This window comes from Lepus europaeus, chromosome 18, assembly GCF_033115175.1.
Source record: "Lepus europaeus isolate LE1 chromosome 18, mLepTim1.pri, whole genome shotgun sequence".
In the NCBI taxonomy this organism is placed as follows: Eukaryota; Metazoa; Chordata; class Mammalia; order Lagomorpha; family Leporidae; genus Lepus; species Lepus europaeus.
In genome coordinates, this window is record NC_084844.1 from 47,041,243 (window position 1) to 47,062,430 (window position 21,188).

General features: G+C 60.2%; 3 protein-coding genes across 4 annotated transcripts in view; 2 read left to right on the top strand and 1 right to left on the bottom strand.

The window, feature by feature from the left end:
* The window catches only part of RTN4RL1 (reticulon 4 receptor like 1), a 74,607-nt gene extending 72,511 nt beyond the window's left edge, over positions 1-2,096 (bottom strand). Inside the window, exon 1 of the mRNA XM_062174969.1 lies at positions 1,907-2,096. Coding sequence (XP_062030953.1) covers positions 1,907-1,919 — 13 coding nt within the window. The 5' untranslated portion in view covers positions 1,920-2,096. The remainder of the gene's footprint in view (positions 1-1,906) is intronic.
* A 3,839-nt stretch (positions 2,097-5,935) lies between these two features.
* Positions 5,936-17,837, top strand: DPH1 (diphthamide biosynthesis 1). 2 transcript variants are annotated; one of them, XM_062216193.1, is made up of 13 exons: positions 5,936-6,045; positions 7,916-8,068; positions 8,188-8,251; positions 9,736-9,857; positions 10,270-10,427; positions 10,543-10,664; positions 12,062-12,130; positions 12,429-12,585; positions 12,682-12,782; positions 16,325-16,403; positions 16,681-16,821; positions 16,997-17,104; positions 17,752-17,837. In XM_062216193.1, the coding sequence occupies exons 1-12, from the start codon at positions 5,985-5,987 to the stop codon at positions 17,084-17,086; spliced, it is 1,317 nt and encodes a 438-aa protein (XP_062072177.1). In that variant the 5' UTR covers positions 5,936-5,984; the 3' UTR covers positions 17,087-17,104; positions 17,752-17,837. The 2 variants fall into 2 exon arrangements, with proteins under 2 accessions (XP_062072177.1, XP_062072178.1); XM_062216194.1 differs by having other exon boundaries at positions 5,979-6,045; positions 7,971-8,068.
* Positions 17,280-18,251, top strand: OVCA2 (OVCA2 serine hydrolase domain containing). The gene is made up of 2 exons (XM_062175097.1): positions 17,280-17,448; positions 17,752-18,251. The coding sequence occupies exons 1-2, from the start codon at positions 17,280-17,282 to the stop codon at positions 18,249-18,251; spliced, it is 669 nt and encodes a 222-aa protein (XP_062031081.1).
* The last annotated feature ends 2,937 nt before the right edge of the window (positions 18,252-21,188 follow it).

A 21,188-nucleotide genomic window follows, 5' to 3' on the forward strand; every position in this document is an offset into this window, starting at 1 on the left:
CACGCACACGTGACCACCAGGCCTCCAGCGGCCACCTCTAGGGCAGGGTAAGGAGCCTCCCCCAAGGGAGCGGGCCCCAGAATGCACCGGGCTCACCCAGAGTGGGGCCCGGGGATGGTGGGGATGGGAGGGAGGCTCCAGGAGGCTGCCTGGGCACCTAAGCCATGTAAACAGCCCGTGTGGGCCGTTCCCAGGCTCTTTTTTAACTGTAAATTGCCCAAAGACCAAAAGGGAGATCAGGTGCCAGTTCCTCTCCATCATCTCCATCACAGACCTGCAGCCCAGACACCGCGGCCTCCTAAAACTGCCTGGGAAGCCTCTACCTCTGGGGCAAGGCTGCACACTCCAGGCCTATGCTCCCCAGACCAGGGCCTGTGCTCAGCTCCGCAGGCAGCAGGCACCTTCTCCCGCTGAGAGGACTTCTCGTCCCTTTCTGCAGGAACCTGGAAGCGGGGCGCATCGCTGGAGCAGACTTTTCCCACACCACAGCAGAAGGCAGCAGCTGCACCCAGCCACGTGGAGGACACAAGTCACACACAAGTTTGCGACTGTGCCCACACCGCGGGACAACCCAGCCTCCTCTCTCGGCCCATCTGCGACCACCACTCAGCCTTTGCTGCCTCCACCGAAGGCTTCTTCACCCCCACATCTGACCTGCTTATCTGGGTGGGTCTCGCTCATCACCCCCACATCTGCTTCTCCCGGCCCACCCTGGGGCTTCGCTCCCCGCTCCCCACCTCCGCCACCTCCCCCTGCCCGTTTTCTCCTTCCCCATCCTGCTGTGAGGTCAGAATGCTGTGCTTACGACACCTCGGTCTGTTGCCATGGAAACAGGGGCGGATTAAGGCTGGAGCGCGGTGCGCAGGGATCAGGCCCCTCCAATACCTGAGCTCCCGCCTCAGCCCGCTCCCGCAGGGCCGGGGCCGCCAGCCGCAGGCGCCGCGGCGCGTCCGCCGCTCGACCGGGACCAGGGACCGGGGTGGGGGTCCCTGCGGGGCGCCACAGCCCGCCACCGGGACTCGGGATGGGGGGCGAAGCAGACGCAGAGACCTGAGCAGCGGGTGGCGGGTGCCGAGCACGCGGGTTCAAGGCTGGTCAGCTGCCCTCCCTGGGCCCCGAGAGACGGCGCCCCGCGCGGCCACCACGTGGGGGCGCGGCGGGACTTCCAGGAGCCAGCGCCAACTTTGCCGCGCTTGGTTCCGGGGACCCGCTGCCTGAGTACCCGGCTGAGATGGTCGCGCAGCCAGCTGTCCTCAAGTTGAGCCTGGCACCGGCGGCACACACTTGCCGGCGCGGCCTCCGCTTTCGCGTCCCTCTGCCCCAGCCACAAGGAAAGTTTGAGCGTCCGGCCATCACGCGCTTGCAGATCCCCACCCTCGGCCGCGAAGTGCCCGGAAGCCGTCCCTGAGTATGAGGCAGGGCTGCAGGGAAAGTGCCCGCGTCCGTGCCGCGCGTGTGGAGCCAGGGCGCGCGCCGAGCGCCGGGGCAGCGCGGTGACCGGCCGCCGTCTGCACTGGTTGGGAACCGGCCTCGCCGAAGCGGCAGAGGCAGGAGCGGGTGCCCGCGCAGGGAACGGAGCCTGGAAGTGCAAAACTTTATAATGGCAAAGCAAAGGTCCCAGGAGACCGGCTCCCCTTTCGCCACGGGCCGCTCACTCTGTCTCAGACTGACCCCTCTCCCTAGGCCTGCCCACTTGATCCACGGAGCAAACCCCGCGTTTCGCAACCGGCCGCCGACGGGAGCTGAGCTCCGGCGGCAAAGCTCTTGGTGGGTGCGTCCGGCAAAGCCCGCCTGCCCGCCAGAGGCCGCTTCCCGGAGCCAGAGCCCTGGCGCCGGGCGGCTCCCGGGCTCGTGGCTCTGTCCCGTGCGCACCCAACTCCAACTTGCCCCTGAGGCTCCAACTCACCTTTTCGAAGCATGTTGGCCGCGGGGCCGCCGCTCCGAGGTCGGCCTAGGCGCGCTTCCTTTCGAGGTCCAGATTCAAATCCCTGGGCGCCAGCTGCAGCTAATCCGAGCGCGTCGAGGCGGGGGCAATCCCGGGATCTGCTTGTGCCCGGCGGCCCGGCCCCGCAGGGGCATGGTGAGCCCAAGCCCCGCGCCGAGGACACCGGCGCCCGCCAGCAACCGCGGCGCTGACGGGCAGCCCCGCGCGCTCGCTCAGCCCCCGGGCGAGCGCTTTGCTCCGCGCCGCCGGAGGCCTGCTTCTGCCGCCCCGAGCACTTTGCAGGCGGCTTTGACGGGGGACGCCGCCCCCTGGCCGGCCGGCCGCGGCCCCCTCCTCTCCGCCCCCTCGGGCAGCGGCCGCCGCGGCTGCTGCAAAAGGGCGCTCGCACGCACCGCCGAGCTCCGGGGAAAGCGCCCGGCGCGCGTTTGCAGGACCGAGCGAGCGGCGGAGCGGGGCGCCTCCCTTCCTCCCCCCCGGCTTCCCCCACCTCTCCTCCTCCTCCTTCCCTCCCTCGCTCGCTAGCTCCCTCCCTCCTGCTCCGCTCCCCGCCCCCGCTCACGGAGCGCCTCCCATACAAAATTTATGAAAGTGCTCTCAGCTCGCGGTGCCGAGCGCCGTCCTATTCCCAGGGCAGCGGCGCTCAGCCGCGCGGCGCCGCCTCCCAAGGTGTTTTCGCTGCGCCCGCCCCCGGGGACGATCCTCTGCCCGCGTGCGTCCCAGTACCTTCCCGGGCCCCTTTGGTCGGTCGTCGGGCCACTTGAGCGCCCCTCCCTGGCCCCGCCAGCTTCCCGGAGCCCGCACCCGCAGCCCAGCCCCCTCCCGCTCGCCCTTCGCGGCTGGAGGTCATCGGGAGAGGCTGCTGGAAGCGTGCGCCCTGCCACCCGGCGGGGACGGGAGGACGGCGGAAACCACCCCCAACCCCAAGTGTGCACCCCGGCCCCCATCTCCACGACCAGCGCCCCTTCCTCCTCCAAAGCTCGACGGCTCTTCCCCGCCCGGAGCATCTCCGGCGCGCCCAGCCGCCCCGCATCCCGTGCCCCAGGGGGAAGGTGAGGGGCGCGAGCACTCCGGGAGGCCCAGTTGCAAATCCCAGAGAGGGGAGGACCAATGCGGGATTTAGTCGGCCACCTCCGCCACGGGGGTCTCTGCTCGCCCTCAGCCCACCCAGACCCCGCCCCGGAGACTGGAGAAAATGGAGGAGACACGGCTTAGAAAGCGGGTCCGGCAGGGGGCCCGGTGGGCTGGGTGCAGGGAAGGCTCAGGCCGGGCGAGATCCTGGGTGGAGGCCGGCACCCCCTACTGGCCCGGGATAAGAAGGATCCAGAGGGAGGAAAATGGAGCGAACAGTCACTCAGGCAGCACCAATGAAGGGGCGCTACTATTCCTGGAAACTGAGCCAACGACAAGGGTGGCATTTACATTTTTCTAGAGATCAAATGAGGGAAGTCCGGATGCTTGGAAGAAAACAAGCTGGGTAGAGGGGTCAAGGAAACTGCTCTGAGCAGGTTGCACGAAGCACAGACCTGGCTGCCGCCCTCCTTGGAGGGAAACTGGGCGTGACAGGAAGTCAGAACGCGGGGCACATTCGCTATCCGGAGGCTCCAGGTCGAGCTGAGGACAGGGGCGTGATGGGAGAAGACAGACCCAACGACCGCCCGTCGCAGGCATTTGCTGCCGCAGTGCAGGCGCTGCTTGGGATGCTCTCAGTCCATACTGGAGCACCTGGGTTCAAGTCCCGCCTCCACTTCCCGCCCGGCTTCCTGCTAATGCACACCCTAGTAGGTAGCAGGTGATGACGGCTCAGAGTACGCGGATCTCTGCCTCTCAAGCGAGAGATCCAGCTCCTGGATTCCACCTGGCCCAGCCCTGGCTGCTACAGGCTTTTGGGGGGTGGGGGGGAGTGAACCAGTGTCTTAGAGCTCTCCTCTCCGGCCCTGCCTCTTAAATAAATAATAGATAACTATTTACACCATCTTAGAACAGTACTGGTTACATGTGGCACCTCTGTAAAGGGGTGAAGGACATTGGGGAACAGAAGAGGTGCCCGTAAGGGTCGAGATCCTTAGGCCAGGGGGCCAGGACATTCCAAGGAAGAGAGAATGCACTAGTGCCCAGAGGGGAGATGTGGCCTCCTTCTAGCCACGAATTAGCCCTGGTTCCTTTTGGGGGTGGGGACAGAGGGGAGGCATTCCTTCTCCTAGCCCCCACCAACTGCAAGTCTGCACTGACCCCACATCCTGCCAAGCCTTACAAGGCAGGTAGGTACCTGAGCTAACCTCCATGCTGCCGAGGGCTGCACAGAGCCTCCAAGATACACTGAGGTTTCACACAGCACGTCGGTGATAAAGGTGTGCCAGTCCTTCTCCTCCTCCCCAAGCCTCCTCCCCATGACCCCTACCCCACAACAGCAGCGGCTTAGGCAAAGTTGGCTGGAACTGGGCGTGAGTGTGAGAAGCAGAGTTATTTCAGGCCCCAGGAGGGCTGAGTGCTGCCTTGGAGTCCAGCCAGGGGGTGGGGGTGATTGTAGGCGGGTGTTGTGGTATCATGTGGGGGTGCACGGTGCCCGCCTTCTTGTCAGGCAGTAATTACTCAGACTGCTGAGTAACTGAGGCAGGGAGACCCCCCACAGCCAGATGGAGGTGTCCTTCGCCCAAGCTCCACGGCAGCCCCCAGTGTCCTCCCCTGCAGGGCCGTGGGGAGCGAGCGTCCTCACGGCTGGGTCGATGTCCAGTTCTCTGGGTGTTGCCTGACTTCCTAACGTTCAGCACAGGGGCTTCGGGGCGATGTCAGGAGAGGATGGGGCCTTCACCGTCAACAAGCCCCAAGGCTGAGGGGAGAAAGGCCCTGTGGGAGGGGTACCTGCTGGGCAGAAGCCACTGGTTCTCTGTAGCCAGAGCTAAAGTCGCCCACACCCTGGGCCTGCTGGCCTAAGAGGGCGGGGGCTAGGCTGATGGAGCCAGACTGGACTCTTACCAAGGCGAGGGGGTTATTCCTAGGACCCGCCTCAACCACGTTCTGGCCCAAGACTGCAAGGGTTCTCAGAGTGTCAGGGTCCTGGGGGCAGAGTGCTGGCCCCTTCCCATCCTCCCCTTGGCTGCCCACTCCCAGGCTGCCTAGCTTTGCCTTTTCTCTGGGCAGCCTCCCAGGCAGGGCCAGTCCCTGGCTGCTTGTTTTCACTTCTCCCTGCACCTTAATTAGGGGTTTCCAAGCAGGGAGGGCCTCAGGGGGAGCCTGAGGCCACAGAGCTGCCTTAAAGGGCCAGCTGTGCTCACAGCACCACTACAGAAAGAGAGGAGGAGGATGCCGGGGGCTGGGTGGACAAACAGCCCTGGGCAACACTGCTCCCCTGGCAGACATAGCTGGAGGCCAGGCCTGCGGGCCACTTTGTTGTTCCAAAGGTCAAGGCTTTCATTGGAGGCTCTGCTTTCTCTTTGGGGTCCCAGGATCTCTGGCCACTGATCAAGATAAAGAGACTCCCTGGACCCAAAGGCAGCCTGGGCAGGGCCAAGGTGGGCCAGAATCTAGAAGGTTAAGGCAATGGAGACCCCACCTTCCGGTGGAAGGAAGCCCTGGGATCCTGGCAAGCCAGAATCCACACCGAGATTCAAGCCCGGCTGGTGAGCCAGGGTTCTGTGCGGCCAGTGCAGAGGCAGGAAGTACAGCTCCACCCACACACGCTTCGAGCAGGACCGACCAGGAGAGGAGCCGAGGACGCTTTGGGGGGCGTGCCCATCCCCACGTATAGGAGCACTGCTCCAGGAGGGCCAAGTTCGGCACTGGTCGGGGAGGGGTGTGGGGCAGAGATCGCCTGGAGAGGGCTACTGCGCTGGTCGGAAATCGCTAGGGGATCCTGAGGGTCCGGACCTTGGAGAAGGCAGACAGGCAGACGACTATAGCCCCGCCCATAACTCCTCCCTCACGGTCACCGCCCAGTGAGAATCCCCGCCCCTCGCTGACTGATCGGCGATCGACTGCGATGTCTGCGCTCTCCTCGTTCCTCTAGCGCTGTCTTTTTGGTCCCCACGTGGGCCGGCGAGTGATGGCGGCGCTGGTTGTGTCTGAAGCCTCGGAACCAAGCGGCCGAAATGGCCCGGGTAGAGGTGGGTGCAGCCACGCTGCGGCCTCCAGACCTCCAATTTCAGGGTGGGTGGGCCCCCCAAGTCAGGCACAGGACCTGCCCTGCTTAACGACGATGGCGCCTTTCGCCACCAGATCCGGAAGTCCCGCTGTTTGCTGTGGGCTGCTGTCACCGGAGCTTTGAGGGACCGGGCTTTTCTTCTGCACCTTTAGGGTGCGATCGAGAGCAGCCCCTGTTGGGGAAGTCACCTGGTTATCGGGAAATCAACGTGATTTTCTTGCTGCTGGGCACTGTCACGGCTTATTACCATTTACCAGGTGCCGGGGTAACCTAGGAGCTTGGTGTCTTGGACCGAAAACTCGCCCTGCGTTGGCTGGCGGACAGACGCATGCAGATCGACTAAGAAATGGCTAAGAGTGGCCCTGTTGCAGTGGGCCCTCAGAGAAGGAGCGCCCGGTGTGGCTCCCTAGGCCTTAACTGAACTCCCGCTGAATTCCGGGCCTGTCCTACGAGTAGAATATAGTCCTTGCCCTCAGGGGTTTCAGTCTCCCGGGGAATACTCATATAAACAAGCTCACCTCCCCACGGTACCATGAGAGGAGGCACCTGTTCACCCAGGAACAGGTCTAAGTCTAAGAGCAGCAGCTACCGCACCCGGACTACCACAAAGGGCTGGGGGCTGCCAGAGGAGGTTATGCGTGGCCCCAGGGAGGCTCAGCTGGTTACGCGAGGCCTTCAGAACAGTGGTAACGTTCAAACCTGCTCTCAGGACCCCGGCCTGCCAGGCCAGGTCTCCACAGCACCATCACCACCTCCCCACCCACCCCGACACACAGCGGGAGAAGGTGCAGACCTGGGAGGGTGCCTCTAAAATGGGGCTAGATGGCAGAGCTTTATTTTGGAGCAAACATTTTTGAAATCCATGCGTAATTTTGTCGTCATGCACCATCTCCATGTACTTTTTTGAAGACCCTGCTGTCATAGGGGCCCTTGCAGAAGTAAAGTACAGGCTTAGTGTAGGTTCTTGGGAAAAGTTAAACTGTTGCCTTTTCACACTCCCAAACTGGCTCCTAAAGAGAGAAGTGGGGTTGGACTGAACTGAATTACTGGGAGAGGGTGAGTCCTGATCGAGGGCTGTAGCCCTGTGCATGGGCGGCCATATTTTCTTCTTTATTCAAGGAGTTGTAAGTGTTGTATTCCTGCCTCTGTCCCCACTGGCCTGCTGCCCCTCGAGGGCAGGGGCAGTCTCTCTTTACCGAATGTCCACAGTCCTGTCGAGAGTGTTATTTTCTGTCCTTCACGGAGCAGAATGGACTAGGGAACTCATCAATCACTTAAATGTACGGTGTTCGTTCCTTTTTAAAGGAGGAGAAGGAAGGATACAGGAATTAGCCGGTGCAGGTGTGGTACAGGCGTGGGACAGGGGACCAGGAAAGAGGGCAGTCTGCTAAACGAGTACTTATAACCATTTGCCTATAGAGCTGGGATCTGGGACCTCAGAAACTTCCAGAGGGAGCGAAGGGGATGAGAGGAGAAGGGACTTCCTCCCAGACTGGTTGGGCTGGCCAGGTTCTTGGGTTTTCCCAGGGTTGTTCTCTGTAAAGGAGCTGTATGGACTCCAACTCAGTCCCCTGGAGAGACCCCTCCTCTGGCCCCTGCTCATGGGCTCAAGACTTTGATTCCCAATAAGGTCACAGTGAGGAAGTCAACGATGCAGGTTCCCTCCTGGCCTAATATCCTGCCACTCTACCTTCAGAATGAACTGTGGGGAAGAAAGCCAGGCACCTCCGTGGCATCTGGGATCTGGGCCTTAAACCTGGGGGAGTAGGAGCTTAGCTCCGCGTAGCCATGGTCTAGGTGAGACGCTGACTCGGGCCCTACATGTGTCCTAGGTCGGGTCCCTCGGGGCCGCTTGGCCAATCGGATCCCCCCTGACATCCTAAACAGCCCCCAGCTGCAGGCAGCCATCCAAGTCCTGCCTTCCAACTACAACTTTGAGATCCCCAAGACCATCTGGAGGATCCGACAAGCCCAGGCCAAAAAGGGTGAGCCGTGGACATCAAGCTGGGAAGAGGGTGGAGAGGTTGCCTGGCCGGATGAGACGGTGGTGCCATCCCAGGCTCTGCTGTCCCTCCGTCTCTCATGTCTCTGCTCTGTCTTGCAGTGGCCTTGCAAATGCCGGAGGGCCTGCTCCTCTTTGCCTGCACCATTGTGGATATCTTGGAAAGGTAAGACTTGGGGTGGCTGGACCCCTGCCGCCACGCCGTGCCTGCTACTGTTGTCCTGTAGACCTCTGCCTAGCCCCTTCCTCTCCCACAACCATGCACGCACCAAGGGAAAAAAAAGCCAAAACCAAGCTCCCGGCGTGTGAGAAGCACTGCTTGTCCATGGAAATCTCCTCTCTGACAACTGCTGGGGAGAGGAAGAATTCCGGTCTCCTCACAGCCAGGCCAGGAGTGGGCGGTGGGACCTGCGCAGGAACCCAGGACTGCAGAGCTGGCCCTGAAAGGGGCTGAGGGGTCAGTGCGGGGTCTGGCAGGGGTGGCGGCAGGAGCGAGGTGCCTAGGGGAAGGTATTTAGTTCCTCTGTGGAACAAGTCCCCCGTTCTAAGTTTCTTCAGCGCAGTGAGCCACGCTCGGGAGGGGGAGTGCTCAGCCATCTGGAAGCAGCCAAGGCAGAGGGAGGGGGACTGAAGAAAGGGGAGGTCATCTCGTGCTGGGAACCTCCCACTTCCCTGCTGCCACCCCCCTCCCCCATCCTCTGCCACAGACTCACTTCCCTGCTCCCACCCTCTTGCCCCTTGGGGATGCTCTCTGGGGCTCAGGCCAATTTGCATACATTTTAATCTATAAAAAATTAAGTGCTCTGGCTGACTCAGAGCCTGGGCTGCATCCTAAGGAGCTGAATAATCTGCTTCTGCGCACAGCCTGATTTGGGGAAGGGGGCGGAGGGGGGCTGGCTGGTGGCAGCTCAGTTTCCCCGCCGCCGCAACCTTAGGGGAAGAAGGAGGGGCCTCAGTCCCTGAGCCAGCCTCCAGGCCCCTGCTCCCAGGGGTGGGGGTCCCTTTCAGGGAAGAACTTGTCCTGCTGCTTTTTGGTGAGTTTGGGGGGGGGGGTCTTGGCCACCCTCCCCCGCCCCCTGGTGATTCAGGCCTGGCAGCGGACTCCTGAGGCATGAGGCGCGTGGGTGGCGCCATGTGCTGTGGGGGAGCTGTGCATGGGTCCCCCTCTCCTGGGCACTGAGGGCCCTGCCGATGGGAGAGGAGTAGCGGGGGTCTGGGCGAAAGGGAGGCGGTGTGCATCCACACATGCGTGCCCACGTACAGGCCGTGGGAGTGGGTCCCTTGCACACGTGTGCACGCTCCCTGCTCTTCGTGGGGTGAGTCAGGGCACTATGGGTCTGCATTTGGCCCCAGGTGTGCTGGGCTGGGGCTGGGGTCCCTGCTGCAGCCTGAGCCTGAGCAGAGAGTCAGAGCACAGCGGAGACCCCCGCCCCCCGCCCCCCGCAGCAACAGTTCTAGGAGCTGCTGCCAGGGCTGAGCGAGGCGGCAGCTGTGCCCCTCCTACTCTTTGTTGGCAGAAGTGGCAGCTGCCAACCCAGGCAGTTGGGAGAGGTAGGGGGAGAGGCGCTGGGCCCCGAGACACCTCACAGAGTTAGATCTCTCACCTACCCTGGTCACTGTCCCTTTGTGTCTCCCCCCGCCCCCGCACAGGTTCACAGAGGTCGAGGTGATGGTGATGGGGGACGTGACCTACGGGGCCTGCTGTGTGGATGACTTTACCGCAAGGGCCCTGGGAGCTGACTTCTTGGTGCACTATGGCCACAGCTGCCTGGGTATGGTGGCCTGGGATACCCGCATCCTGCCGGGGCTGGTGGAAAGGCGTGCCTTCTGGCCCCACTCGCAGACACTTGGTCCCTCCTGGCTTCTGGGATGGCCTTGATCTTCCTGCTCTGGAGGTGGATCTTTCCTTTGGATTTGTTGCCTTGGAAACCATGCTGCTGCCCCAGATGCGGGTGTTTGAAAGGCTGTTGGTGGTAGAGCAGGGCTGGACCCCTGGCCGAGGGATGGGAAAGCCTGACCCAGAAGGAGCTTCTCGGGGACCTGCGACCCTTTTGCCAGCTCCCCTGTCACCCTCTCACTCTACTCCCGAGCTGAAGCCACCAGCTGCTCAGAGAGCACAGGACAGGCAAGGCCTCTGCCCCTCCTGCCTTCCACTACAGAGTGTCCTGAACTCTCTCCTCCCAGTTCCCATGGACACCTCGGCCCAAGACCTCCGGGTGCTGTATGTCTTTGTGGATATCCGCATAGACACCACCCACCTGCTGGACTCCATCCGCCTCACCTTTCCCCCTGCCAGTGCCATCGCTCTGGTCAGCACCATTCAGTTTGTGTCAACCTTACAGGTAAGGGGAGTGAGGACCCCCGCGTCCCTGGGACCGCCACAGCCACCCTCAGGCTGTCGCTCTGGCCCTGGCTCTCCTTCCCCAGCCCCTTGCTACCTCCTTTCTCTGCCTGCAGGCAGCTGCCCAGGAGCTGAAAGCTGAGTACCGCGTGAGTGTCCCGCAGTGCAAGCCACTGTCCCCCGGGGAGATTCTGGGCTGCACGTCCCCCCGACTGCCCAAAGAGGTGGCAGCTGTCGTGTAAGTGAGAGACGGAGCCAAGGCGTAGAGACGCAGCAGAGGAACCTGGGTCTCAGCTCCTTCCTGCTTTGCTCAAGGTCACACTGTGAGGTGGGGGCCAGAGAGAGCTGGGACCTGAGGTGTGCCGTCTGCCTCCCCAGGGCCCTGCCCACCATCCATCCGCGAGGCCGGGCCTGATGGCGAGATGAGGGTGGGCTAGAAAGGGTGGGAACATAATTGGGGAAGATGGATGGGCACGCCCAGGCTGCAGCCCCATTAATTTAGCATCCGGACAGCTAACAAGCAGGAGCAGCGTGTCTCCTGCCGCCTAATTATTTTAGGTAATGGAAATGCTTAATGTTGTGTGAATGCAGCCAGCCTCAGAGCCAGCAGCTCCCCCAGCTGGGACTGGGGAGGGCAGCCCCGTTCCCAGCTAATGGCAGGAAGAGAGGGAGGGGCACTCCCTGAGTCAGTCCTACCTCTAGGGCTTCAGATGCCGGTTCCAAAGCCCACTGCAGCCGCACAGGACTCTCTGCCCCTGGACAGACCCCGCCAGGGCCTCTCCCTGTCCCCCGAGGGCGTTCCCCCAGGGCCAGGGCCTGGGCCTGAGTGACTCTGCTCTTGATGCCTTCCCTTGGGCCATCAAGGTCCATGTTGGAGGGACCCTGCATGTTGGCCATTCGTCTAAACGAGGTGTGGTCTCAGCTCATGTTCACAAGGAGCCGTCAAGGGCAGATTACCTTCCATGGCCTGGGAAGGAACTGCTAGGGACTGCTCCAAAGCCTGGAGTCAAGCCACTGACACATGGCTTAATAGCTGTGTGACTTTGGACACGTTTCTTAACATCTCTGAACCTCAGCAATGTCATTTGCGAAACGGGATACTGCAGGTGTCTTGGAGGATTACTTGATAGGACCACGTGAACTCCTTGCCATCGGGTACTTAGTCTGGGCCTGGTACACGGAAGGCACGAGGGACATAAACACTCAGTGACTGGGCACACGAGCTAATCTGGGTAGTGAGTAGCTAGCGCATGCCCTGAAACCTCATTTCCGGCATTGCTGGCCCCCGGGGGGGCTTCTCACATCTGCATGGAGCTTGGCGAGGGAGACTCAGTCCCCAGCCTGCACATCGGCGTCTCTGGAGCCCCCGGCAGCTTTCCCGCGGCCCTGGCTCGCTTCTCCTCTTCCCCCGGAGCGCTGGGGCAGGATGCTTCCTGGATTCTGCCTTACATAACCAGAGGGAGCTTGCAGTCATCCGATCCAGACTCCTCACTTTACACGCGAGAAAACCAAGGCCCCCAGAGTGACATGATGACTTGTCCCGCTTCACAGCTAGCCGGGAACTGCTCCTCTAAGCCAGCGAGGGCCTGTTCTGCCCGCCCCACCCCCGCTTACAGTCTCCTTCCACCCCTGCAGGTATCTTGGAGATGGCCGCTTCCACCTGGAGTCTGTCATGATTGCGAACCCCGAGGTCCCTGCGTACAGGTAGGGGCTGGGCTGGCTGGGCTTTCCTGTCCTGAGGCCCCCAGTCTGCCAAACCACCTTTGTTCCCCGGCCCCGGAACCACCCTGGCCCTAGGATCTAGGCATTAGGCCCGAGTCTCCTGGGATGCAGCCCGAGCTGTGAGCTCCTAAATCCCTCCCCGGTTCTTGTCTGCCCCAGGCGTGGGTCTGAGGCTGCTGGCAGTAATCCCGGCTTCCCGTTCTGTTCCTGATGACCGGTGTGGGGTGGGGTCCGGGAGCTGAGTGGGCTGACACCCTGACCCCGACTCACTCATTTCCAGGTATGACCCATACAGCAAAGTCCTGTCCAGGGAGTACTATGACCACCAGCGCATGCAGGCCGCCCGCCAAGACGCCATAGCCACCGCCCGCTCAGCCAAAACCTGGGGCCTCATTCTGGGCACTTTGGGCCGCCAGGGCAGTCCCAGGATCCTAGAGGTCAGCGGGCCTGGGTGGCCTCTGGAGGAGGGGACTGGCTGGGGCGCCAGCTTTGGCTGCTTGGTCGTGGTGACCCAGCCCTGCCTCTCCCGACAGCACCTGGAGTGTCGACTGCGGGCCTTGGGGCTCCCCTTCGTGAGGCTGCTGCTCTCGGAGGTCTTCCCTAGCAAGCTGAGCCTGCTTCCGGACGTGGATGTGTAAGTCTCCTGCATGACTCCAGCTAAGGGAGCTTCAGGCTGGGTCCTGCCCCAGCACACGTCCACGGCTGGAGTCCGTGACAACTGCTTTTGTGCCCATGACAATTAAGAGATTTTTTTTTTTAACCTATCATTTTATTGACTTGAAAGGCAGAGAGAAAGACAGACAGAGAGATCTCCCATCTGCTGGTTCACTCCCCAAATACCTGAAATAGCCAAGACTGGGCCAGGCCAAAGCCAGGAGCCTGGAATTCAATTTGAGTCTCTCACATGTGTGGCACGGACCTAGTTATCTGAGCCATCAGCTGCTGCCTCCCAGGGTGCCTGTCAGCAGGAAGCTGGAATCAAGAGCAGAGCCAGGACATGAATCCAGGCACTCTGATAGGAGATGTGGGCGTCCCAAGTGGTATTTTAACCACTGTGCCATATGCCTGCCTCTTTTTTAAATTATTATTTTTTTGAAAAGCAGAGAGACAGAGTGAGACAGAGCTCTTCCATTTGCTCGTTCAGTCTTCAAATGCCTGCAACAGCTAGGGTTGGAGCCAGGAGCACTGTGCAGGGTGCGGACCCAGGGACTGGGGCCATCACCTGTGCCTCCCAGGATGCCATTCGCAGGAAGCTGGAATTGGGAGCAGAGTCAGGATATGAACCCAGGCACTTCAGTATGGAATATGGGTGTCCCAAGGGGCATTAGTCACTGTGCCAAACAACTCCTCCCAATTGCTTGTCAAGAAATTTGAATATTATTATTTTATTTTATTATTATTTATATTCATTTTATTTGGAAGGCAGAGAGAGAAAGAGAGATGGATCTTCGATCTGCTTGTTCATTGCCCAAATTTCAGCAGTAGCCAAGGCTAGACCAGGCCAAAGCCAGGAACCCAAAACTCCATGTGGGTCTCCCACAGGGTGGCAGGGGCCTGAGCACTTGGGCATCATCTGCTGCCTTTCCAGGTGTATTAACAGGAAACTGGATAGGAAACGGAGTAGCTGGAACTCAAACTGGCACTGTGATGTGGGAAGTGACAGCAACTTAACCTGCCACGCCACCGTGCTGGCCCACAAAAAAAATTTTTGGCTGTATTGAGAATCAGAGACACAACAGAGAAAGAGCTGCCATCTACCAGTTCCCTCCCTACATGCCCACAGTGACCCCCAGTGGGGCTGAGGCCGTGTGAGGCAGAGGGTAGGAGCCAAGAATCCAATCCAGGTCTCCCATGTGCATGGCAGGAACTTAGTCACTTGAGATAGCACCACTGCCTCCCAGGGTTGCATCAGCAAGAAGCTGGAGTTGGGTCGGTGCTGTGGCGCAGTGTGTAAAGCCGCCACCTGCAGCACCAGTGTCCCATACAGGCACCAGTTTGAGTCCCGGCTGCTCCACTTCTGATCCAGCTCCTGCTGATGCATCTGAGAAAGCAGTGGAGGATGGCCTAAGTGCTTGGGCTCCTGTACCCACGCGAGAGACCCAGAAGAAGCTCCTGGCTCCTTGCTTCAGCCTGGCCCAGCCCCAACTATTGTGGCCATTTGTGGAGTGAACTAGTGGATGGAAGACCTCTTTCTCTCTGTTTCTCCATCCCTCTCTGTAACTCTGCTTTTCAAATAAAATCAAGCTTAACAAAAATAAAAAGCTGGAGTCAGGATCGGAGTCAGTATTGAATCCAAGTACTCTGATATAGGATGGGGCATCTTAACTACTACAAGTGCTTGCTCCCTTTAACATTTATTTGAGGGGCCTGAGTGGTGGTGTAGTGGGTTAAGCCTCCGCCAGCAGCGCCAGCATCCCACATGGAGGGTGGTTTGAGTCTCAGCTGCTCCACTTCCAATCCAGCTCCCTGCTAATGCACCAGGGAAAGCAGCGGAGTATGACCCAAGTCCTTGGGCCCCTGCACCCACACAGAAGACCTGGAAGAAGCTCCTGGCTCCTGGCTGCAGCCTGGCCCAGCCCTGGCTGCTGCAGGCCATTTGGGGAGTGAACCAGCAGATGGAAGATCGCTCTCTGTCTCTCCCTCTCTCTGTGTCTTTGTAACTCTGCCTTTCAAAAAAAAAAAAAAAAATCTTTTAAAAAACCACTGCATTGGGCCGGTTCTGTGGCTCACTTGGCTAATCCTCTGCCTGTGGCGCCGGCATCCCATATGGGCCCTGGGTTCTAGTCCGGCTGCTCCTCTTCCAGTCCAGCTCTGCTGTGGCCCGGGAGGGCAGTGGAGGATGGCCCAGGTGATTAGATGCCTGCACTCGCCTGGGAGACCAGGAGGGGGCACCTGGCTCCTGGCTTCGGATCGGCACAGCTCCAGCCGTAGCGGCCATTTGGGGAATGAACCAAGAGAAGGAAGACCTTTCTCTCTGTCTCTCTCTCTCACTGCCTAACTACCTGTCAAAAAAAAAAAAAAAAACAAAAAAAACACACTGCATTTATTTGAGTCACAGAGACAGAGCTTATCAACTGGTTCACTGCCCAGATGCTCACAGCAGCTGGGGCTGGGGCTGGGCATGACGCTGAGAGCTGGGGATGCAGTTCCCGTCTCTTACACGGGCGGCAGGAGCCCGGCCACTTCAGCCGTCATTGCCGCCTCCCAGGGTTTGCATTGGCAGGAAGCTGGAGCCTGCTGTACAACCCAGGCACTCTTAACCACTAGGCTAACTGCATGTCCCGCGCTGTGAAATGTTAATGTTTATAGAGCATTTACCCAACAGGGGGTATGGTTCTCACTTTCCTGACTATGGGGTGCAACATCATGGTTGTTCTGTGTGAGAAGTGTTTTATTTTTTTTTTTTTTAAGATTTATTTATTTGAAAGGCAAGAGTTAGAAAAAGAGAAAGAGAGAACTTCCATCTGCTGGTTCACTCCCCAAATGGCCACAAAGGCCGGGGCTGGGCCAGGTCGCAGTCAGGAGCCAGGAGCTTCTTCCTGGGTCTCCCATGCAGGTGCAGGGGCCCAAGCACTTGGGCCTTCTTTTACTGCTTTTCCAGGTGTATTAGCAGGGAGCTGGATCAAAAGTGGAGCAGCCGAGACTCCAAATGGGGCCCATACTGGATGCCAGCCTTGCAAGTGGCGGCTTAACCTGCTGTACCACAGCACCAGCCCCGAGTGGGAAGAGCTTTGGTGGGGGGGGGGGGGTAGAGCACTTGCGCTGTAGCAGGCACTCAGTCCGACAGCTCCCCCAGAAGGCGGGAGTCCGGAGGAAAGAAGCAACAGTCGGGCTTCCCTCCGGGCCAGCGTTTGGCACAGTGCTTCAGATGCTGCTGTACACAGAGCCTGGGTCTGCTCCTGACTCCAGCTGCCTGCTCGGGAGCACCCTGGGAGCCAGCAGCTGATGCTCAGGTGTCTGGGTCCCTGCCGCCGGGGTGAAAGACCTGGGCCAAGTTCCTGGCTTCTGGCTTTGTCTTGGCCGGGCTCTGGCTCTTTAGGGTCTGATGAACTAGCCAGTGGGAGCTCCCTTTCTCTCTGCCTTTCAAAACCCTATCAGTTAACGATGTGTTGGAGACATTGTTGACCCCTGAAGGGTAGGTCCGTGCCTTGGGCCTGACGGGACTTCCCTTCCCAGCTGGGTGCAGGTGGCCTGTCCTCGCCTCTCCATTGACTGGGGCACAGCCTTCCCCAAGCCTCTGCTGACGCCCTATGAGGTAATCCCGTTTCCAAGTTCCCTGGGAGAGGGTGGGCCCTGCACCTTGATGTATCAGGGTAGAGGTCTAGCGGAGTGGGAGGGCTGGGCAGAGGTCCCCGGGTCAGACTCCACAGTCCTTGAGCTCTGGGCAAGTCCCATAACCTCTCGGAACCTCGCGTTTCCTTCCTGCGGGTTGGAACCATCCGCCCTTCTTCACGGAACTGGTGAGGACTGAAGTCTGTGAGCAGGCCCAGAAAAAGGTCGCCAAGCGTCGCCGTCCGGTTTTCTTGCCCTAGGCGGCCGTGGCCTTGCGGGACATTTCCTGGCAGCAGCCCTACCCCATGGACTTCTATGCCGGCAGCTCCTTGGGGCCGTGGACCGTGAACCACGGGAGGGAGCGGCCCCCTCAGCCCGCTGGCCGGCCAGCACTCGGGAAGGTAGGCGGGAGGCACTAGGGAGGGAGGAGAGACCGCCCCTGGGTGCGGCCTTGGCACTGGCTACCTCCCTGGCGACACGAGCCGAGACCGCCGCCCTGCGGCCACGGCGGTAAGCGCACGGGAGCGGGGCAGAGGACGTCGCAAAAGCGAAATCCTGCCCGGTCTGCGGCCCTAGGAGCAGGAGGGATTCACGCGCCCGTCTCCAGCCGCGGCTTGCGAGGATTGCAGCTGTAAAGGCGAGGAGGTGGCGCCGCCTGCTCCGTGAGACGCTCCGGGGTCTCAGGTATCCGCCCCTGTTCTGGCTGCGCTCTGCCCCTCCCTGTTGTCATGGGAACCCCTGCTCGCTCCGAGGCCCACCCCCGAGGGTGTGGCGTCGGCGTGTGGCCCCGCCCCCTCGCGTTCTACTTCCGCTCGGGGAAAGGCCGCTTCCGCCGCTTCTGGAGCACGCCACCCGCATGATGGCCGCGCGTCGGCCGCTACGGGTGTTGTGCTTGGCGGGCTTCCGGCAGAGCGAACGGGGCTTCCGCGAGAAGACTGGCGCTCTGAGGAAGGCGCTGCGAGGCCGCGCCGAGCTCGTGTGCCTCAGCGGCCCGCACCCGGTCTCCGAAGCGGCCGAGCCTGACTGCGGTGAGACGAACCCTGCTTCCTGCTCCGGAAATGCATCCAGAACGTCCTCTCCGTTTTGCTTCCCCGCGCCGTGTACCCCCTCCGTCCACACCCTCATTCCTCCTGCCCTAGCCCCTCACCGATTCCAGCCTTGTCCTCCCAGGCCTCGGGGTCCAGGGCCACGGGCTCACTCCCTGCCTCCTTTCTCCACGTGTTCTCCCCTCAGCCCTCCCCCGCTCTCTCGCCCCCCAGCCTCCCCCACCCCCATTCCTCCCCTGCAGGGTCCTCCTTGCGCTCACCCGCCTCTTCCCCGTGTGCCTGCAGGTCCCTGCGCCCCGGAGGAGCAGCCTCGAGGCTGGTGGTTTTCAGAGGCTACAGCGGACACCTTCTCCGCGCTGGAAGAGCCCGCCGTGTGCCGGGGGCTGCAGGAGGCCCTGGGAGCGGTGGCCCGGGCCCTGAGCAGCCTGGGGCCTTTTGACGGACTCCTCGGGTTCAGCCAGGGGGCCGCGCTGGCCGCCCTGGTGTGTGCCCTGGGCCAGGCGGGAGACCCGCGCTTCCCCTTACCGCGGTTTATCATCCTGGTCTCTGGCTTCTGTCCTCGGGGCCTTGTTCTCAAGGAACCCATCTTGAAGAGTCCCTTGTCACTGCCTTCCCTGCATGTTTTTGGGGAAACCGACCGTGTGATTCCTGCTCAGGAGAGCGTGCAGCTGGCCAGCCGATTCCCCGGAGCCGTCACCCTCACCCATTCTGGTGGTCACTTCATTCCTGCAGCTGCAGCCCAGCGCCAGGCCTACCTCAAGTTCTTGGACCAGTTTGCAGAGTGAAAAAACAAAAGCCTCTCCCCTGGCCTCCCCACGCGGGGCAGCCTCTAGTGTCTTCCTGCTCCTTTCCCTCACCTCCCGACGGCCACTGCGGGAGCTCCTTGCCATGGTCAGCCTGAGGACTCAAGTCATGTGAGCCCTGCTTGTCACTGGAGGAAAGGGGAGGAGGACACCTTGATGGAAGTTTTGAGTTCTGATACTGAAACGTGAACAAAGCCAGAGAAGCCTGGGTGAGAGGAGAGTGACACGGGAAAGCAGGGGCTGGCCTCACCGTGGCCGCCACACAATAAAGCGGTGACTTGGATGTGGAGCAGAGAGTCCCACTTAATGGAAGTCCAGTTCCGTGGCCATGCTGGGCAGCAGGGAGATAATCCCAGTTGTGAGCTCCCAGAGCAAAGCTCATTCGGGTGTGCACGGACGTCTGCAGTCCCAAGTGGGAGGAAAAGGGGCCTCGGTGGCTGAAGCGGGGAAGGATTTCCATCCAGCGAGGATCTCCCCGAGTTTGCTGACCTTGGGCTTCCTCCACCGTAGTCCCTGCAGCTTGTACGCCGGCCTCCCCTCCAAGCCTGTGCTCCTCCCGAGGGGAAGGCCAGAGACAGCAGAGAATAAATGGCCTCTTCCACACTTGAGCCCACCCACGGGGTTTTGGGGATTGATGCTGGTCGTCATTGCTGTAGCGAGTGCAGCCCAGCTGGTCTGAGAGCAAGGTCACTGCTGCCCAGTTTCCTCCCGCCACCATTGCCCCCGCCCCCGCTCTGACTCAGGACAGAGACCTGTCTCATCTCAGGAGGAGCACGCAGACAGGCGCAGCCCCTAGTGAGCTTAGTCACTGAGCAGGAGCGGGGGGGGGGGGGGGGTTCAGCGCAGGTTGTCCAGCCCTTGCTTCTCACAACCCCACTGAAACTGCCTCAGTTCTAAGCTCCTCACTACAGATAGCTGTCCAAGTTTTTTTTTTTAAAGGTGGGGGTGTTGGCAGCATGGGTTTTCTGTGTGGAGTCTGAGTTAGTGCAGAGAGTGCTGGGAGGGGTGGAGGGCTCTTCTCTCACTACAGTTGGCCTCTGCCTTGCTCTTGGTGTTACTTGTGTATGCCTGTTGGATTTGACCCATGAAGCTTTAGAAGATTCCAAAAAAAAAAAAAAAAAAAACCTTTAAATGCTAGGTATTTCACACAGAAATTCGGATTTCTGCCTTTTCAGGAAATAACTTGGATCTGCACTGAAGGGCTCATGTGCCCTGGCGGCAGTCTGTGAGCAGTTGTATGCTGCCCCCTGTGGTTAGGCCCAAGAGGTAAAAATGATGCCTTGCACACCCTTGCTGCTGCAAATTGGGATTATGACAGTGAAGGGACAGAGGGGAAGGAATTTCCAGCCCAGGCTTAAAGCCAGAAGTGTGTATGAGGGAGAGGGGCAGGGCCAGGAAGGGTAGGGTAGGGTGCTCACGCTGGGGGTAAGGAGAGAATCAGAATGCAGGCTGGATGCGAGGGAAACGTGTGGCCCACTGGCTCCTGACCCGCGAGCTAAGTCACCAGCCAGCATGCCCTCAAGGAACAAGAACTTCAGCTTGTGCCCTCCCCCCTACATATACAGAGGCCCACTCCTACCAGGCTCCTCTGTTGAAACGTGGAATCCTGGGGCCAACTCCAGAGCAAGTGAGTCACAATCAGTGGGGGCCAAGAGCCTGCATCCTGGCGACCACCCCTGGGCATTCCCATGTGACACACTATTGAATAGCACTGCCTTGGGGGTGGAATAGAAGTTTCTGGTATGTATGATTAGGGGAAAACAACGAAAACCATGTGATGCTCATGCAATGCACCAGGGACAGGGAGGAAGCTCCCCAGAAGGGTCGTTGATCTAAGGCTTGCAATGCGTAGCCATGGAAGATGAGGTCTAGAGGCTAGAAATAGGAGCAGCATAGTTACTAACTGCGTGCCAGACGGTGGTAAGCAGCAGCTGTAATGTTGCCTAATTGGGTCTCACACCTTCCTGAGGTAAGCACTATTATTAGCCATTATTAGCCTAGTTTTGCAATTAAGTAAACAGGCACGAGAGGCTCAGTAACTTAGCCAGAGTTGGGTTTGGGTGTAAGAACTCAACATTCTTGACCTTCACTGTTGCTTTTCTGCTCTAGAAAGTGAGCGGAGTGCTCGCCCTCCCCCGCACACCTGTTGGGCTGTGTCCCGTCTGGGCTTCAGGTCCCCAATCCAGCAGATGTGTGTGCACACTGGATGATTTCTGAGACGGTGAACAGCTCTGTGGGTCCTCCGGTGGTTTCCACCTCTGGCCTCAGTCTCCAGAATATCCCTACCATTTCTTTTCTCTCTGACTCCACCTTGGATTCCTAAAGCTCTTGGGAGAAAAAGTCCCTTAGCAAAGAGCCCCTCCGCAGCAGTCCTGCTGCACTGGAGCGCCTGCTCAGGGACCTGTATCCCCCTGCACTTTCTGCTTACGTGACCAGAGCTCCGGCAGTAGCCTGACAGAACGCTTAAGAAATAGCATTCTGCTGTGCACATGGTTTTTCTTAACTTACCTGAGCCAATTGGAAGCTCACAGTACACTTGCCAAGAGAGATTATCATTCCTGTTTTAGAGAGGGGTCAGAAATAGAACCTGGCCCCTTAACCAGCTGCTGAAGCCAGCTTGGACCTCCTGCTTCCCCCCGCAAACACTGCAGTCTGCCCACGGGTGGCCCCTGGAATGCAGAGTCAGGTGCACGGGGATCTGTGGAAGACCTCAGGGTCCTGGGCGGGCACGGATGTAGGGCAGCATGTGGATGCTGATTACCAGGGAATCGGCCGCAGCCGCTTGAGTTCTTCAGCGAAGCAGGGAGATATGTGGAGACGTAATGAAAAGCTGGGTTAATGAGCAGAGGGGCTGGGCTGCACGAACACGTCCCAGCACTGCCCCTGGAGGATTCGCACCTGACAGACAGCAGCCGGCCC

What these genes read in the sequence shown, in the direction of transcription:
- DPH1 (XM_062216193.1), top strand. Translation starts at nt 5,985, where the DNA reads ATGGCGGCGCTGGTTGTGTCTGAAGCCTCGGAACCAAGCGGCCGAAAT. An exon ending in ACAAGCCCAGGCCAAAAAGG is followed by an intron (nt 8,069 to 8,187) that starts GTGAGCCGTGGA and finishes TCTGTCTTGCAG; the next exon opens with TGGCCTTGCAAATGCCGGAG. An exon ending in CCCGAGGTCCCTGCGTACAG is followed by an intron (nt 12,131 to 12,428) that starts GTAGGGGCTGGG and finishes ACTCATTTCCAG; the next exon opens with GTATGACCCATACAGCAAAG.
- OVCA2 (XM_062175097.1), top strand. Translation starts at nt 17,280, where the DNA reads ATGGCCGCGCGTCGGCCGCTACGGGTGTTGTGCTTGGCGGGCTTCCGG. An exon ending in AGCGGCCGAGCCTGACTGCG is followed by an intron (nt 17,449 to 17,751) that starts GTGAGACGAACC and finishes GTGTGCCTGCAG; the next exon opens with GTCCCTGCGCCCCGGAGGAG.